This window comes from Ovis canadensis, chromosome 7 (assembly GCF_042477335.2).
Source record: "Ovis canadensis isolate MfBH-ARS-UI-01 breed Bighorn chromosome 7, ARS-UI_OviCan_v2, whole genome shotgun sequence".
NCBI lineage: Eukaryota > Metazoa > Chordata > Mammalia > Artiodactyla > Bovidae > Ovis > Ovis canadensis.
The window spans coordinates 32,295,098-32,314,038 of record NC_091251.1 but is presented as its reverse complement, the minus strand read 5'-3'; the positions used below and the strand labels follow the sequence as shown (position 1 = coordinate 32,314,038).

The window sequence follows — 18,941 nt, the reverse complement described above, 5'->3', positions numbered from 1 at the left end:
GGCTTTTCATATGAATTCCTGATGGGGAAGAAAAATCAGAGGAAATCACTATTCAGTCTGGGCTACGCTTAAAACAATTCTCATTGTAAGTAAAGTACTACACCGGTTTAAGTTTTAGTACACTGTGAATTTGAGTAATTAGTCTTCCTGAATCCAACAGGCAAGATTAAGTTTCTGTACCAAGAAGGGAAAACCAGAATCAGATGTGGTGACTTCTCTAAGAAATACTCTGAAAGATCATGACTAAATTTATCAAGTGGCCTTCCAATGTGAGCTATCTTAATTACACCCTCAAATTACAACTTCATGTGATAGAGAAGCTAGACAACATATAATGGAGGAAAGCAAGAAAGAATGACTAGGATAAAAGAAACAGATAAAACAAGGTTTGGGTACCTCACAAAACAAGGCAAATTTACAAAAATTAATATCCTATATTTTACTACTGGTCAAATTCACTACTATGTTTCATAAATGGAAAACAATATTCATAAAGGGGAAATCAGCCCTACGCACATGATATCCAGGCTGAGTGGAACATAATTTGAAACATTAGTTAGTACTTTTGAAACTGAGGTATAGCAATTTATATCTAATAATCATACTAAGAAACATTCCGGATACTTGCTATGCCTCATATTTGCCATGAGTACAAGAACAGTAGAAGTCAGTCTTTCTTAACGCAGCTGATTTTACTTTCCTTAAAAGAAGTCTGGGAGGAAGAACGTCAAACAGATTTTCAGAAATGATTTAAGTTGTTCACGTAATAACATGGTGGCTTATAGTACAAAGGAAATCAAGGTCTTAGAGCTCCAAAATTCAGAGATGCAGTCAACAGAGACAGTAAGTGGAGAAGTATTCATGGTGAATGGACCCAAACCGAGCACTGCTGGACATAAGGAGTGCGTGTACAGATGTGTCTCTGAGTAGCCGGGGGTCAGTTGAGGAGAACATGGTGTGCTAAGACCTATTTCTTTGGCCAAAGGGAAAGGCTTTTGAGTAGATTAATAACATGGTCAGATTTAGTGAAGAAACAAGTAGAAGTTGTAAAGTCACTGTAATGGATTTAAAGAGAAAAGGATGGAACATGGCAGTAACAACTGGGGTTAAAGAGAAGGCATGAAATAATGTCTACTCTTTGGAAAAGTTGGATGATGAAGTTAAAGAAAGGGATTTATTCATTCATTTAATAATTATTTACTGGTGTCTCTATGTATGTCAGGTAACATGTCAGCTGGGATACTGAAGCAAGCAAAAACAAAATCAGCGCTGTCATACAATTCAGAGGGAAAGACGGACATAAAAAATGGTAACTCTACACAACGGTAGAGTTACGGGCTTCCCTGGTGGCTCAGACAGTCAAGAATCTGCCTGTAATGCAGGAGACCTGGGTTTGAGCCCTGGCTCGGGTAGTTACCCTAGAGAAGGAAATGGTGACCCACTGCAGTACTCCTGCCTGGAGAATTCCACAGACAGAAGAGCCTGATGGGTTATAGCCCATGGGGTCACGAAGAGCTGGACACTACTGAGCGACTTTGGTATACGACACAATGGTATACCAAAAGAATCTGTCAGAAAATCAGAAAGAGACTTCACTGATAAAAATGACCTTTGAGCTGAGATCTGAAGAATGAATAGCAACTAACTAATAATGAAGGGGAGGAAAAGATTTCAAAAGGGAAGTCTAGCACATGCAAAGGATTGTGAAAGAAAGGATCACAGTGTATCTGGGGATCCAAAAATCACAAATGTGGCCAGATGTAAGAATTAAAAAAGCAAAAATATGAGGATGGAGCCAGACCACACAAGGCTCTGAAAGCTATTTTAAGAATCTGAATCTTTAACTTGAAAAAAAATGGAAGTCCAGTAAACATCTTTAAAAGTGGGTGGGAAGTTGACAATGATGTAGTTAAGACCTGGGCTTTGAAAAGACTGCTATGGCAAGGGCATTTGGAATGAGGCCAGAGTATATGTGGGGTTAAAAGGAGGCTATGTGACAGTCAATAGCACCTTGGAATAAGGTGTTAGCAATGCACATGAATTTCAGAGATATTTAGGAGGTAAAATGACAGATGGACTGGACAGAAAAGCTGAGGAAGAAACACACGTCAAAAAAAAACTCTTAAGGTTGGGGCAGTAAGTGTGAAGGGGAACACACAAGGAAAATGACTTGTTTAATTTAGGTTTCTCTGTGTTGTTATTTGAGTGAGAGAAAGGTGAGCTTTTTTAAAGACAAAAGACAGGTAGCCATTGGAGAGGAAAACATCTGAAAAGAGGATTTACAAAAGTACTGGAGAAAATGGAAAATAATATCCAGAACACAAAAGAACTTCTTAGACACCTCTTCCTCTAAAACAGCAGGTGAGGAAGGGTAGAAGAAAGCTAATCTCACATACACTCTTATTTGCTTTTTTTCTTTAAACTTTTTAGAGGTACCTGTAGATTCACATGCAGGTCCAAGGAATAATACAGAGAGATCTCATGGACCCTTTACTTAGTTTCCCTCAACAGTAAGACCCTCTAGAACTATAACTAGGAGACTGACGTTCCCACCACCAAAAAGATCCCTCCTGCTGATCTTTTACAGCCATATCCACCTCCCTCCCTCGCCCACCTCATTAACACCTGGCAACCACTACCCTGTTCTCCACTTCAATAATTTTTGCATTTCATGAAGAATGTTACATAAATAGTCACATGGTATGCAACCTCTGGCGATTGGCTTTTTTCACTCAGCATAATTCTCTGGAGATTCATCCAGGTTGTTGCAATTGTCAACAGTTCATTCCTTTTATTGCTGAACAGTAATTCCAGAGTATGAATAGACATTGTTTATTTAATCCTTCACTCAATGAAAGACAGCTGGGTTGTTCCTAGTTTGGGGGTATTATGAATAAAGCTACTATAAATATACACCTGCAGGTTTCTGTCTGAACGTTTCAGTAGGATAAATGCCCAAGAATGTAAATGTTAGGTGATATGGCAGTTGCAACACATTTCTTCAGAAACTGTCCAACAGCTCTTCTGAGTGGCTGCACCACTTCACATTCCTACCAGCAATGCCAGAGTGATCTCGTTTCTCCACATACTTGACAACATTTGGTATTGTCACTCTCTAAGTATGCAGTGGTATGTTGTGGTTTTAATTTGCACTTCCTAATGACTAATGATATTAAACAATTTTTCCTGTGCTTATCTACCATCTGTACATCTTTTTTGGTGAACCATCTATCTAAGATGACAGAGGATGAGATGGTTGGATGGCATCACCAACTCAAAGGACATGAGTTTGAGTAAGCTCTGGGAGTTGGTGATGGACAGGGAAGCCTGGCGTGCTGCAGTCCACAGGGTTGGAAACAGTCAGACACCACTGAGTGGCTGAACTCAACTATCTAACTCTTCTGTCTACATTCTAACTGTATTATATACTTTTTTAAATACTGAATTTTGAGATACCTTTACACATTTTAGATACTCCTCCTTTGTTTGATATATGGTTGGCAAATATTTTGTCCCCACAAGAAAACTGTAGCTTTATCATTTCATCCTCTTAACATGGTCTTTCACAGAGCAAAAGTTAGTAATTTTATTGTTAAGTTGCTAAGTCATGTCCTATTCTTTCATGACCTCATGGACTGTAGCCCTCCAGGTTCCTCTGTTCAGTGCTTCCCAGGTAAGATAACACAGCATTTACATGCACCCAAAATGTGAGGCATAATAAAATTCTCACTATATAATATTAGCTCCAATTCTTTCCATTTTCCAGAAAGACTGTGTAGAATTGGTTCTAACTCTTTAAACACTGATAGAATTCTCCAGTGAAGCTATGTGGACTTGCAGACTTTTGGGGAGAGTTTTAAAATTACAAATTTAATCTCCTTAAGAGTTAAGAGGGCTACTTAACTTATTTCATATTGGGTTAGATATGGTGGTTTGTGTTTTAGAGGAAACGGTTTGTCTCAGTCAAACTTATGTGATGTACAATTGTTTATGTTGTCGTTCAGTCACCAAGTGGTATCTGACTCTTTGCGACCTCATGGACTGCAGCACGCCAGGCCTCCATGTCCTTCACCACCTCCTGGAATTTGCCCAAGTTCATGTCCATTAAATTAGTGATGCCATACAACCTTCTCATCCTCTGTCACCCTCTTCTCCTTCTGCCATCAATCCTTCCCAGCATCAGGATATTTTCTAAAAGATCCTGGCATCAGGCGGCCAAAGCATTGCAGCTTCAGCATCAGTCCTTCCAATGAGTATTCAGGGTTGATTTCCTTTAGGATGGACTGGTTTAATCTCCTTGTTGTCCAAGAGACTGTCAAGAGTCTTCTCCAGCATCACAGATCAAAAGCATCAATTCTTCAGCATTCTGCCTTCTTTGTGGTCCAGCTCTCACATCCATACATGACTACTCTACTACATGACTAGTAGTTGTTTATAGTGTTCTCTTATTATCCTTTCGATGTTTGCCGCGTCTGTAGTGGCAACCCCGGTTCAGTCCTAATATCGATCATCTTGTGTCGTCTCCCTTTTTTTCCAGTTCACTAACTCTTTCCTTTATCCCATTCAGTCTCTTGTTAGCCCATCTAATGAGTTGGGTTTTTTTGTTGTAGTTGTTATTGTCTTAGTTCAAAATTTTCCATTTAGTTCTTCTTTAAATCTTCTATTCCTCTGAAGAGACTATTTATCTCTTGAGATATTCTGTTTTTCTGTTTATTTCAAATGTATTCATAATTCCTTGTTGAAGCATTTTAATGATAACTGCTTTAAAAATCTTTCTTACATAATTCAAAGACCTGTAATCTCAGTTTTAGCATAAATTGTCGTTTCTCATTTGAGATTTTCCTCATTCTTGATTTGGTGAGCAATTTTCCATTGACATCTGGATATTTGGGGCATTATAAGTTTCTGGATCTTACTAAACCTTTTGCTTGCAGGTGGCTTCTTCTGACACCCAGTGGAAAGGGGAGGCGCTACCTCATGAAGTCGGGTGGAGGTGGAAGTCCAGGTTCCACTCTCAGTCTTCACTGACATCTGAGGGGGAAGGGGGACTCTGCATTATGCCTTAGCAGGACCGAGAGTCCTGGCTCCTCATTACGCCTCCACTGAGCCTGCTCTCTGGCTGGGTGCAGTAAGAGTGCCTTGTTACTGTTCCCCACGTGGCACCCAGTAACACCATGAGGAGAGAGGGTTCACCCTTACAAGGTACTGCAAGTCCTGACTCTCCACAGGCCTCCTTTGATACCACCCTAGTGGAGAAGGGAAGCTGGGAAAGAGTGTCTCTGTTGCCAGGTGGGATAAAAGTCCAGGCTCCCCAGGCACCTCCACTGACACAGCAGGGGTGGGGGCCTCAATATTGCTAGGTTGGGATGAATATCTTGGCTCTCTACTTAGCCTCTGACACCACAGGGCAGGGAGGATGGGAGACTTCATCACAACCTGGTTGAAGGCAGAGGTCGAGGCCTCCTTCTGGGCCTTTGCTGGCGTGGGAGAGGACGGGGTCACAGTTCTTTATGTGGTATTTGGCTGGAGTAGGAATGATTAGAGTAGTTGGAGTAGTTTTTATCTTGCTGTCCCTTTCTGGTCCTTTGGCTAGAGAAAACACACTTTGGTAGCGCATTTTTGTTTGTGCCTTGTGGTGGTTCCAGGTTACCAGCTTCTTCAGCTCAAGCTGGGATATACAAGGTAAAAACAAAACCCAGGGAACTTAACATCATGTTGTTTCTTAGGTCTAAGGTCCCTTCCTCTCTCCACCTTTCAGAGTCTTGCATCTGTTCTACATGTAATGTCCAGAGTTTTCAGTTGTATGCAACAGGGGAAAACACTACTCAAATCTTTCCAGAAATGGAAGTCCTCCACTTGTCCTTTAAACAATCTAATTTTTCTACTATTGTCAATTGTAATCTAACATTAAGCATTTTTATAACCATAACCTGTTTCTTTTGCAGCTGGGTTCTATCATTCCACTAAAACATAACATTATTTAATTACTAAATTACATTTTGCTGTCAGTCACCGTGCACTTTAGCATTTGTATTTTCTGAATTCTCTCCCTTTCAAACGAAACTACTCAATGAATGGGATACACTTCTACCACCACCCCCACTTCAATAGCTATGTTTGGTTTGGATCCAAACAAATGTGATCAAAAGATTAACCAAATATATCAATTCTTAACACATTTATAAAAGTCATGGAAATGTTTTGAAATACTCTTAACTAGTTCCTAAGATTAATAATTGAGAAGGATGTCTAATAATTTGTTTGGTTTTTCTTTTTCACTAGAGCCAGCCCAGTTACTACCTAGATTTCTAGCCACATTTTTCTTTCAATTTCTAAATTTCTTTCTAATTTGAGGTCTACATAATTTATTAACTAAGGTCCATCCACATATGTCATAAGACTCTGGCAGAAACAAGGATACTTTGAATGATCACTTGTATCTAATCTGAAGCATGGTTGTGTTCCATTCACCTACTTACATTTCCCTATACTACATTCAGATATTCAACCAAAATACACTGGTCACACTCTTCCTACCCAATTATATGCCAAGTACTATGCCTGTGTCTGGAAACACCAGTGTGACGAACACCAACACTGTCTTGCTCTTATATTCTTCTGAAGCTTCCTGAGACAGTGGTACGGCAAAGCAATGCTTCTCAGACTCTTCCACCACATAACTGAAGTGTTGAGAAGCCTACAAAACTCAAGATGGGAGAGTCTACTCAATCTTTTCTCTCCTCTTTATCCTTAAAATTCAAAGTAATGTAACTAGGAAATTACTAAATTTGTCTTAATTTCTTCAAAGCACTTATTATAAACTGAAATTTTACGTTCATATAATTATTGCCTGACTCTTGTCCACTAGAATATGATCTCCCTAAGAGCAAAAAATCTATGTGGTTCACTACTCTATTTCCTGTACCTAGAATAGGGCCTAACATAAAGAGCATTTAATAAATATTTGTTGAATCATTATTGAATAAACAAATGAGAATCATGGAAATTCTCACTTTTATTTCTTATATAAGAAATCAAATTCTTATTATTTGTCTTAGAATGTACTTCTACCGAGATACAATATAAAAGCTTTAAAATAACCTATCTCAGCTCTCCTATTCCTGAGACTTTGTTCTAACATGTAGCCAATCAAAATTTCTACTCTAAGAGCTTAAAATTTATATAGTCTATCTTAAGGTTCCTCATGTTTTCAGTTCGTGTAGGTTTAAAAAAATTCCCTTAAAGTCTTAGGAATTCTTTTAATAATATTTAGCTGGAAAACAGAGTGGGGGAAAAGGGAGTAAAGTACAGGCAGAAGTCGGTGACTGGACAGGTGCTCAGTAAGAAATCAGGTGACACTGAAGATGGTACTATCAGTCTGGCTAATGGAACATGTGAGGAACAATCTGATTGTATTCTAGCATCCCCACCGATCAGAAAACGTTGATTACCAAGCTGACCAGACAGATACTCCTTTCCATATCTTGTTTACTGAACTACACAAATTAAGATTACCTGCTTACGCTGAATTAGTCAACTGGGAAGCTCTACACTTGCTCTATCCAAACAACAGCCACCAGCCACATGTGGCTACTCACACTTGAAATGTGGCTAGACTGACTGAGGAAATGTAAATGCAGGATCTGAAGCAGGACTAAACACAAACTTTATTGTTCTGGCAGAACTAAATTTCACTTTAACCAGTACATTGTATAAATTATTGTATTTAGCAGTGCCATGTGTTCCAGAAATTTTTTAATTATATATGTGGCTTTCATCATGTCCCCACTGGACAGCACTGCTCTGGGAAAATGGTCCTCAACTGGGCATAATTTTGTCTCCTGACAGATATCTGGCAATGTCTAGAAACATTCTTGGTTGTCACAACTTGGGAGTGCTATTGCATCTCATGGGCAGAGGCCAGGGCTGTTACTGTACATTCTACAATGCACAAGATGACTTTGTTATGGAAATAAATCATACAGAACACCACCACCTCCATCGTCACCACCCAGTTCTCTTACCAGAATACAACTGAGAAAAAAATCCATTACCTAAGGAAGTAAATGGCCCTTCATGGATCACAGCCTTGTTGGGGTGAAGGGGCTTGCATAACTCGATGAAGCTATGAGCCATGCCATGCAGAGCCACACAAGAAGGACAGGTCATGTTGAAGAGTTCTGACAAAACATGGTCCACTGGAGGAGGGAATGACAAACCACCCCAGTATTCCAGCCACAAGAAGCCCATGAACAGGATGATAAGGAACCCCATGAACAGTATGAAAAGGCAATATGACATGACACCAGAAGACAAGCCCCTAGGTCAGAAGGCCTCCAGTATGCTACTGGGGAAGAGCCAAGAGCAATTACTAATAGCTCCAGAAAGAATGAAGCAGCTGGGCCAAAAGGAAACAGCACTCAGTTGTGGATGTGTTTGGTGGTGAAAGTAAAGTACGATGCTGTAAGGAACAATATTACATAGGAATTTGGAACGTTAGGTCCATAAACCTAGGCAAACTGGACATGGTCAAGGAGGACATGTTAAGAGTGAACATCAACATCTTAGAAATCAGTGAACTAACATGGACAGGAATCCGTGAACTTAATTCAGAAGACTATTATACCTACTACTCTGGGCAAGAGTTCCTTAGAAGAAACGGAGTGGCTCTCATAGCCAACAAAACAGGCCAAAATGCAGTGTGTGCATGGGAATTCACTTCAGTTGTGTCCAACTCTTTGTGACACTATGAACCAGAATCCACCAGGCTCCTTTGTCCATGGGATTCTCCAGGCAAGAATACTAGAGTGGGTTGCCGTTTCCTTCTCCAAGGGATCTTCCTGACTCAGGGATAGAACCTGTGTCTCTTATGTCTCCTGCATTGGCTGATGGTTTCTTTACCACTAGCACCACCTGGGACTTGCCTGAAATCTCAAAAATGATAGAATGATCTCAGCTCATTTCCAACAGAAATCATTCAACATCACAGTAATCAAAGCCTATGCCCCAACCACTAATGCTGAGGACGCTGAAACTGACCAGTTCTGTGAAGATCTACTAGATCTAAGGCCTTCTAGAACTAACACCAAAAGAGATGTCCTTTTCATCACAGGGGATTGGAATGCAGAAGTAGGAAGTCAAGAGATGCACAGAGTAATAGGCATGTTTGGTCTTGGAGTACAAAATGAAGCAGAGCAAAGGCTAACAGAGTTAAGAGAACACACTGGTCATGGCAAACATCCTCATCCAACAACACAACAGACGACTCTACACATGGACATCACCAGATAGTCAGTACTGAAATTCAGACTGATTATATTCTTTGCAGCCGAAGATGGAGAAGCTCTATACAGCCAGCAAACACAAGACCGGACTGACTGTGGCTCAACTCATGAGCTCCTTATTGCAAAATTCAGACTTAAATTGAAGAAGGTTGGGAAAACCACTAGGCCATTCAGGTATGACCTAAATCAACTCTCTTGTGATTATACAGCAGAGGTGAAGAATAGATTCAAGGGATTAGATCCAGTAGACAGAGTGCCAGAAAAACTATGGATGGAAGGTCGTAACACTGTACAGGAGGCAGTGACCAAAACTATCCCCAAGGGGGGAAAAATGCAAGAAGGCAAAGTGGCTGTCTGAGGAGATTTTACAAATAGCTGAGAAAATAAAAGAGGTGAAAGGCAAGGAAAAAAGGAAAGATGTATCCAATTGCATGCAGAGTTCCAGAGAATAATAAGTAGAGATAAGGCCGCCTTCAATGAACTATGCACAGAAATAGAGGAAAACAACAGAATGAGAAAGACTAGAGATCTCTGCAAGAAAAGTGGAGATATCAAGGGACTATTTCATGCAACAATATGCACAATAAAGGACAGAAATGGTAAGGATCTAACAAAAGCAGAAGACATTAAGAAGAAATGGCAAGAATACACAGAAGAACTGTACAAAAAAGATCTTAACGACTTGAATAAACATGATGGTGTGGCCACTCACCTGGAGCCAGACATCCTGGAATGTGAAGTCAAGTGGGCCTTAGGAAGCATTAGTATGAACACAGTTAGTGGAAGTGATGGAATTCCAGCTGAGCTATCTAAAATCTAAAGTACTGTACTCAACAGATCAGCAAATTTGGAAAACTCAGCAGTGGCCACAGGACTTTGGGATTTCTTCACTCCAATCCCAAAGAAAGGCCATGCCAAAGAATGTTCAAACTACCATACAATTGTGCTTATTTCACATCCTAGCAAGGTTATGCTCTAAATCCTTCAATCTAGGCTTCAGCAATATATGAACTGAGAACTTCCAGATATACAACCTGGATTTACCAGAGGATCAAATTGCCAACATTCTTTGGATCATAGAGAAAGCTAGGGAATTCCAGAAAAACATCTACTTCTGCTTCACTGACTATGCTAAAGCCTTTGACTGTGTGGACCACAAGAAACTGTGGAAAATTCTTAAAGAGACGGGAATATCACCATACCTGTCTTCAGAGAAACCTGTATGCAGGTCAAGAAGCAATAGTTAGAACTGGACATGGAACAATGAACTGGTTGAAAATTGAGAAAAGAGTATGTTAAGGTTGCATATTGTCAGCCTCCTTATGCAACTTCTCTGCCGAGTACATCATGCAAAATGGTGGGCTGCATGAATCACAAGCTGGCATCAAGACTGCCAGGAGAAATATCAACAACCTAAGGTATGCAGATGTTACCACCTAATGGGAGAAAGTGAAGAGGAACTAAAGGGCATCTTGAAAAAGGTGAGAGAGGAGAGTGAAAAAGCTGGCCTGAAATTCAACATTCAGAAAACTAAGAGCATGGCATCAGGTCTCATTACTTCATGGCAAACAGAAGGGGAAAAAGTAGTAGTGACAGATTTTATTTCCTTGGGCTCCAAAATCACTGCTGATGGTGACTGTAGCCATGAAATTAGAAGACACTTGCTTCCTGGAAGACATTTATCTATGACAACCCTAGATAGCATATTAAAAAGCAGAGATGTCACTTTGCTGATGAAGGTCCGTATAGTCAAAAGTTACGGTTTTTCTAGTAGTCATGTACGAATGTTAGAGCTGGACCATAAAGAAGGCAGAGAGTTGAAGAATTGATGCTTTTGAATTGTGGTGCCGAAGAAGCTTCTTGAGAGTTCCTTGGACAGCAAGGAGATCAAACACTCAATGCTAAAGGAAATCAACCCTGAATGTTCACTGGAAGGACTGATGATGAAGCTCTAATACTCTGGCCACACGATGTGAAGAGCCGACTTACTGGAAAAAAAAAAACCCTGATGCTGGGAAAGACTGAAGAAAAAAGGAGACGGGGGCAGGAGAGGATGAGAGGGCTAGATAGCATCACCAACTCAATGGACAACAATCTAAGCAAACTCCAGGAGATAGTGAAGAACAGGGGAGCCTGGCATGCTGCAGTTCATGGGGTTGCAGAGTCGGACAGGACTTAGCAACTGAACCACAGCAACAAAAGGAAGTAATGACAGTGTTTGGGAGGGAAAATAGGGTGGTCAATGTCAACAGAAAAGGCAAGATGAAAAATGTGTAAGATGAAAAATTTGAGGTCACAGAAGGAAGCTGGTACGATTCTAAAAGTCAAAAACAAAAAAATGAGGAATACATTTTCTTTTACTGTGTAAAGGAAAAAACTATCATCGACAAAATGTATATGAGAGTAAGTTAGACATCTCAGGTAGTTAGCACTAGAAACTCTAGGAACAATTTAAGGAAGGAAATCCTAAGGGCCTTAAGCTAAGAAAAACCAATGGAAAAATTATCCCTTAATATCTTAAAAGCATTCTTTGAACATCCTAATCATATACAGCATATAAACATATTTCAAGAATGATAAATAAGCATCATGATGTGTTTAAATAAAAATAAAAGAGATAACCTTTTTAAAATTAATCAGTAGTCTCAAATAAGATTAGACGAAGTCACAAGCCAAGGCTGAAAAAGGCTTTTAGGCAGACAGAGTTACCTTTCTGTGTCAACTGTCTCCTCATTTTTCATCCATCTAATGGCTGGAGTAGGAAGTCCTGAAGCAACACACGGCAACACTGCACTCTGACCAATGACTCTGACTAAGGAAGAAGGCTGTTTCAAAAACACCAAGCTTGATGTGGCACCAGGATCTGAGAAAAAAATTAAAACAAAAGAAAACGGTTAAGAGTCTGTGTGGCTTTATACAACGAAATAGTTTAAGCAAAAATTCAGGAAAATTCCATTTAAATTAGCAAGCATTTCTTAATAATTCCCGTGTACAAAACTTTGTCTGAGGCTCTCTGGGAGGCTTAAACATGTTTAAGTGATAGCTCTTGCTTTCAGTGTCCTTACTGGTCACCTGAGTGAGATCTGACTTGACCTCCCTTCATTTTAAAAGATAACATAAGGAAAATACTTCATAAGTGGTACAAATAGGAAAAAGACTGAGCAAGCTCAGGACCTTAGCATCCTCATCAATCAGAGATATCATAAGAGGTTTCCTTTCTTTTCCTTTCCTATACCTGTGTGCTACTTCTAAAAATCTTTGAGCTTCATCTATTTAATTTGCTTATTGAGATAGTTACTCCTTTAATTTTTACAATGGTGCAACTATCAAGCTACCACTATATGTGTGTTCACACTTTACAGAATCACCCTCTTCTAGGCATATGAAAAGGTCACTCCTGGGGTAGAAGATAGAGTTATCTATTAGATGGGGGTGATATTTCTAGTTTGTTTTTTTTTAATTGGAAGATAATGGTTTCATAACATTGTGTTGGTGTTTGCCACACATTAACATGAACAAGCCATAGGTATACCCATGTCCCCAGCCTCTTGAATCTTCCTCCCAACTCCCACCCTTCTAGGTATCATAGAGCACCAGCCTAAGCTCCCAGCATCAGAAAGCAATTTCCCACTGGCTATCTGTTTTACATATGGTAACGTATATGTTTCCATGCTACTGTCTGAATTCATCCCACTCTCTCCTTCCCCTACTCTGTCCAGAAGTCTGTTCTCTATGTCTGCATCTCCACTGCTGCCCTGAAAACAGGTTCATCAGTACCATCTTTCTACTGTTAAGTTTTGAGAAGAAAGACTGTTCTCAGGCAGAGATGAGATTCTTTGCTCCAAACTCTTAGGAAAACATGTTCTATAACCATTGTGACAACCACCAGAGCTGGCTTTAAACTTGTGTAACTAATCAATGACAGTTCTGTAGTCATGATAACAAATACTGTATAATAGTTCAGCATAACTCTCTTCAGTGAACATGCTTTGAAAGCCAAACAATGAGTTTATCCAATGCCTCTAAAAGTTATTAGCCATTCAGTGGTGGAATGCCTTGCTTCTAAGGCTGACATTGTTCTCATCTCTGTAACCAACGATAAAACATGTTTCTGTTACTGACATCAACCCATCCCAGTCTCCTAACCAACACACTAAGAACAATGTCTTTCAAAAAATTTTACAGGAGACTGTTGGTTTAGTCACTGTCATGTCTGACTCTTGTGGCCCCATGGACTGTAGCCTGCCAGGCTCCTCTGCCTATGGGATCCTCTAGGCAAGAATATTGGAGTTGGTTGCCATTTCCTTCTCCACAGGATCTTCCCGACCCAGTCTCCTAACCAAGAACAATGTCTTTCAAAAAATTTCATAGGATATTAGCAGTCTGCATTATTCAAGATGACTATGCTTTACAATCATAGCTCTCCCTTAGGTAAACAAAACAATCTGTATTTTTTGTTTCAGACATTTCATGGTGGTTCATCTTTTGACACCAAGAATCTTACTTATTTACCTCAACCTGGTCTGGAGGATTTGTGATTGATACAGATTCAGAGAAAAAATATCACCTCTGTCTGCCATGAAATAAGACCTCTTCTATATAAAAGCAAGTCAGAAAGTAGGTTGGAAGACATTGCTATAGAGCAATAGTTCTTTCTTTTCCTACCTTGAACTAGGACTTCCCTGGTGGCTCAGACAGTAAAGCATCTGCTTATAATGCGGGAGACCAGGATTCAATCCCTGGGTCGGGAAGATCCTCTAGAGAAAGAAATGGCAACGCATTCCAGTACTCTTGCCTGGAAAATCCCATGGACGGAGGAGCCTGGTAGGCTACATATAGTCCATAGGGTCGCAAAGAGTCGGACACAACTGAGCGACTTCACTTTCAGTTTCAAATTTTTATTGAAACAAATCTGTATATTTATTGGCTTCTGTGTACCAATTACCATTCTCGGCAGCAGACAAAATTCCCTGCCCTAGTTGAGCTTACATATTAATAAGGGGAAAGAGACAACAAATAAGAGATATAGTGTGTCAGATGGTGATATATTCTCAAGTAAAATGCAGGGGGAGAAAGCACTGGGGCAGAAATGGAAGACTGTTGTCTTAAACAGTGGTCAAGGAAGGCTTTACTGATAAATGGTATCTGAGCAGAGAGGTAAGACAGAGAGTCAAGCAGAGCTATCTGAAGGAAGAGGATCCAGGCAGAGAAATGGTAAGCAGAAAGACCCCAAAGCAAGAGCATGTTTGCAGTTGTCTAAAAACATCAGGTGGCCACAGTCACACAGTGAGGGAGAGATGGGGATGAGATGTAAGAAGAGAGATGGGGAGGGAAGTGGCATTAGGATTATACAAAACCTTATAGTGCAAGGGCTTTTAACATTTACTCTGAGATGGGAAACTATTAGGAGGCTTTGAGCAAACATGTGACATGTGGTTTGAGTGTCTCAAGAGTGGTTGCTCATAATGTTGGCCTCCCTTTGCAAGCCAATCCATGGGCTAAAAAAAAGTGTATACAATCATTATATATATATAAACTGCCCAAACAAGGTAGGAATGGTCCAATTATATTCATAAACTAGATTTGAAATATAAGAAATATGAAATACAGCAGTTAGAACAGAAGGTAAAAGGTCATGAAACACCAAGAAGTTACAGGGACTATGATGAGCCACAAGTGAGAGGACGTCATGAGAAAACAGAAGTTACACATTTGAGAAAAGACACACAAAACAGATTATGAGGAAAGCCAGTAAGGGCAGCAAGGATGAGAACCCAGAAAAAGAAGGAAAGACAGAGAGAAGAGCTAGGCTGACATAAAATGAGGGAGCATTATGAAGACCTCTGACTCACCAGTATCTCTAGAGCTGCTACATTAACAGTTACTATTCTGCCCATCCCTTATATGAACTAGCCTTAGTAAGTCTGTGATTCTTATAACTAAAAAGATTTAACTTCACAAGGAGGTATGAGAACTGTAAAAAGTATATTACTGGAGGAGACAGAAAAGAAAAAGGTAGACAAGAGGTTTGACAAAAGACAGAAAGAAAAAGACAGAGGTTTGACAAAAGACACAGAACTAATGTTTGTTTTCCAAGAATGCCATAGATACTGACTGTACTTTACTGCTTCGTAAATATTTACTGACCAATCTATTCACCAGAGACGATCTTTCTGGTATGTTTTCTTCTTCTCTCTCCCTGCAAGAAACTGAAATTCTTTACGCTGGCATTAATATATCATACCACACCTGTAACCGTGTTTATTTAAAAAAATTCTAACAGGACAATTTTTACCCATTAACAAATATAAAACCATCAATCCTGATAATGAATTAATACCTGGAAGAACTTTTAATTCAGCTTCCTCACTATACTTTGGTGGCCCACCACTTTCAACCATGCATCGATAGAGTCCCCCATCTCCTTCAGTTGCATTGCTGATAACTAGCATTCCGCTTGGAAGTTTGATTACTCTATCATCCAGAAGAAGAGGCTGTTTGTTCTGTTCCCACCTCACAAATGGGACCAAATCTGCATTAACTTCACAATTCAGAACTGCACTGTTCCCAGTGTAAACTGAAGAAGGCTCTGGCTGGCTGGCAAATCTTGGAAGACCTAGACAATAAAAAAAAAGAAAAAAATAAAATGTAGTTAAATATTACTTTAGTCACGGAACTAGGAGCAAGTTAGCCTGTTTGGCCACAAGTATAGTGGAACCAGGTTTAAAAAGAAGGTCCGTGGGTCAGGAAACTGGCTACATACAGGGATACAGATCAAGTAAATAATGTACTAGGAATAACTGGAGTCAGATTCCTCATAGTTGAAGAAACAAGGTACAAATATATATATACATTTCACCTATAGTTATTACAAATATGTACACACACACACACATATATCCTAGCCCTGTCCAGAAAGAGCCCAGAATCAATCTTACTCCAGTAACAATGAATACATATGGTGACCTGATCATGATTACTAAAATACTATTCTCTACCTCAAGGAACTAATGCTTCTTGGATAAATGGCTGATTCTAGGACTATTCTAGGAAATATGAGTCTGGAACATCTTGTGACAGAAAGTAAGTAAGTACCCGAAGACTAAAATGGACATAGCCAAAGGACACAGAAGTCAGATCAAAAGGAGTTCCCTCTGGCTAACTCTGGGATAATGATAATTAATGCAGCAAAGAAGGAAGAATGGATGCTAAAACTAGTAAGTGAAAGTTGGATGAGGACTAGGGATGTTTATAGAGTATCAAATTATATCTTCTCCAAATACTTAAAAGTACAAAATATTTATTAACTTTAGAGTAGAGAGACATAGTACAGACAATCTTAACCAAGTAATAAAAGTTAACACTACCAGTAACGAAACAAAACACCACATGCTTTCTGATACGATGCACTAAAAATACACCATCACTTCTGTGACATTCCTCCCCAAAATGCAAAACCTGAATCCATTCATGGAGGAAAACTAGAAAATCCAAAATAAGACAAGGATGAACTGAATAATGGTTTGAGATGGTAAAAATCTAAAGAGAGAATGACTAAGGACTAAACTTGCAATCCAGGACTGGAAAGGACGAGGGATGATGGGGCAGAGTTTTTACTTTTGTTTTTTCTGCTATTAAGAACATTATTGAGATAACCAGTGAAATCTGAACTGTACCTATCAATTAAATGATAGTATTTTTTATTAAGGTTATTTTCCTAATATTGATGGATATTTACTAAGGTTCTTGTTTTTAGGAAATATAAACAAAAGAATTCAGGTTGGTGACATTTGCAAATTACTCTGAATGAGTCAGAAAAAAAATTATGTGGGTATGCACATATTAGCGGAGAAGGCAACAGCACCCCACTCCAGTACTCTTGCGTGGAAAATCCCATGGTCGGAGGAGCCTGGTGGGCAGCAGTCCATGGGGTTGCTAAGAGTCAAACACGACTGAGCGACTTCACTTTCACTTTTCACTTTCATGCATTGGAGAAGGAGATGGCAACCCACTGCAGTGTTCTTGCCTGGAGAATCCCAGGGACGGGAGAGCCTGGTGGGCTGCTGTCTATGGGGTCGCACAGAGTCGGACACGACTGAAGTGACTTAGCAGCAGCAGCACATATTAGATGATAAGGCAAATGTGGTAAAATGTTAACAATCGGGTAATAAGAGTGAAGAATACATGAGATTTCTTGGTTTCATTCTTGCAACAATTCCACAAATTAGTAATTATTTCAAAATAAAATATTAACCAAAAAAACAGTCATAAATACTCTGTAGATGCCACAGAATGTAATGGTTAGGAACAGATATAGAGAACAAATGAGTGGTTATAGGAGGCAAGCATGGGGGTGACACAAGGGAGGGGGAGGTACAAACTACTGAGTGTAAGACAGGCTCAAGGACGTACTGCACAACACGGGAGTACAGACAATAATTTTTATAAAAACTGTAAATGGAAGTGAAAGTGCAAGGCACTCAGTTGGGTCTGACTCTTTGCAACTCCATGGACTCTACAGTCCATAGAATTCTCCAGGCCAGAATACCAGAGTGGGTAGCCTTTCCCTTCTCCAGGGGATCTTCCCAACCCAGGGATCGAACCCAGGTCTCCAGCATTGCAGGTGGACTCTTTAACTGCTGAGCCACAAGGGAAGCCCAAGAATACCGGAGTGGGTAGCCTATCCCTTCTCCAGCAGATCTTCCTGACGCAGGAATTGAACCGGGGTCTCCTGCATTGCAGGTGGGTTCTTTACCAACTCAGCTTATCAGGGAAAGTAACCTCTAAAAATTATATAAAAATGAGGCCAGAACCTCTCTTGGCTTGGTCCACCTCTTCCTTAAGGTGTTCTTTCCATTCTTTCTTCAATAAACTTGTTTTTGCCAAGGGGAAAAAAAAATTGTATAAAAAAAAAAATTAAGTGACTTTAAAATGCTCAGGCTGCAACAAAATGTTTCTTTAAAGGCTAACAAATTAAATTATGAGAAACATAATTTTCAGTTTTTCCTGTTCTATGACGGTCAATTACTCCATATGGATAGAATACTCTTAAAAGTGTCTAACCCTGCTACAATTTTTTATCTTTTTATTTCAAGAGGACTTTTGAAGTAAAAAATAAACATATAATTAGCCAAATATCTACTTTTCAGAAATTAGAAAATTTGAATAATTAACAAAGATAAACACAGAAACTAATAAAACAGGAAAAAGGAATCAAATAAAACCAAGGACCAGTTAGTTCTATTTTTAAAAAGTCAAAATATTCTCCCTCCTGTGCTCTCATGAAAATGAGTAGTTTTTAAAAATACAAACCCACAACAACATATGTGGAGTTGGCAGACAAGAGATTTCAAAAAGTTTCTGGATAGGGAAAGCAGATGGAGAAACTCGTAACTGACATATCAAGGCAGAAAATGCTGCGGCTTCCTGTGCTCACAAGTGGGAGACCAGTTTGTCCTACTGCCTCTGGAGGACTGCAGAAGGAGAGTGGGAGTGAGATATGAGGTTGACACGATGGGATTAACAGTGTCTGTATTTAGACTACCCAGTCATCCCACCTTCGGGCACAAAATACCCACAGCTAGAGTACTGCCCAGACAGTCAAAGAAAACATTTCTGGTGTGGAGAGATGAGACAGCCCAGGGAAAATGACCTCTC

At 39.7% G+C, this 18,941-nt stretch overlaps 1 protein-coding gene across 4 annotated transcripts in view; it reads right to left on the bottom strand.

Annotated features, from left to right (window-relative positions):
* NEO1 (neogenin 1) overlaps positions 1 to 18,941 on the bottom strand; it is a 237,560-nt gene that overhangs the window by 142,254 nt on the left and 76,365 nt on the right. For all 4 annotated transcript variants that reach the window (XM_069595573.1, XM_069595574.1, XM_069595575.1 and 1 more), the window contains 2 exons: positions 15,625 to 15,900; positions 11,994 to 12,147 (listed from right to left, as the gene is read on the bottom strand). In XM_069595573.1, coding sequence (XP_069451674.1) covers positions 11,994 to 12,147; positions 15,625 to 15,900 — 430 coding nt within the window. The remainder of the gene's footprint in view (positions 1 to 11,993; positions 12,148 to 15,624; positions 15,901 to 18,941) is intronic.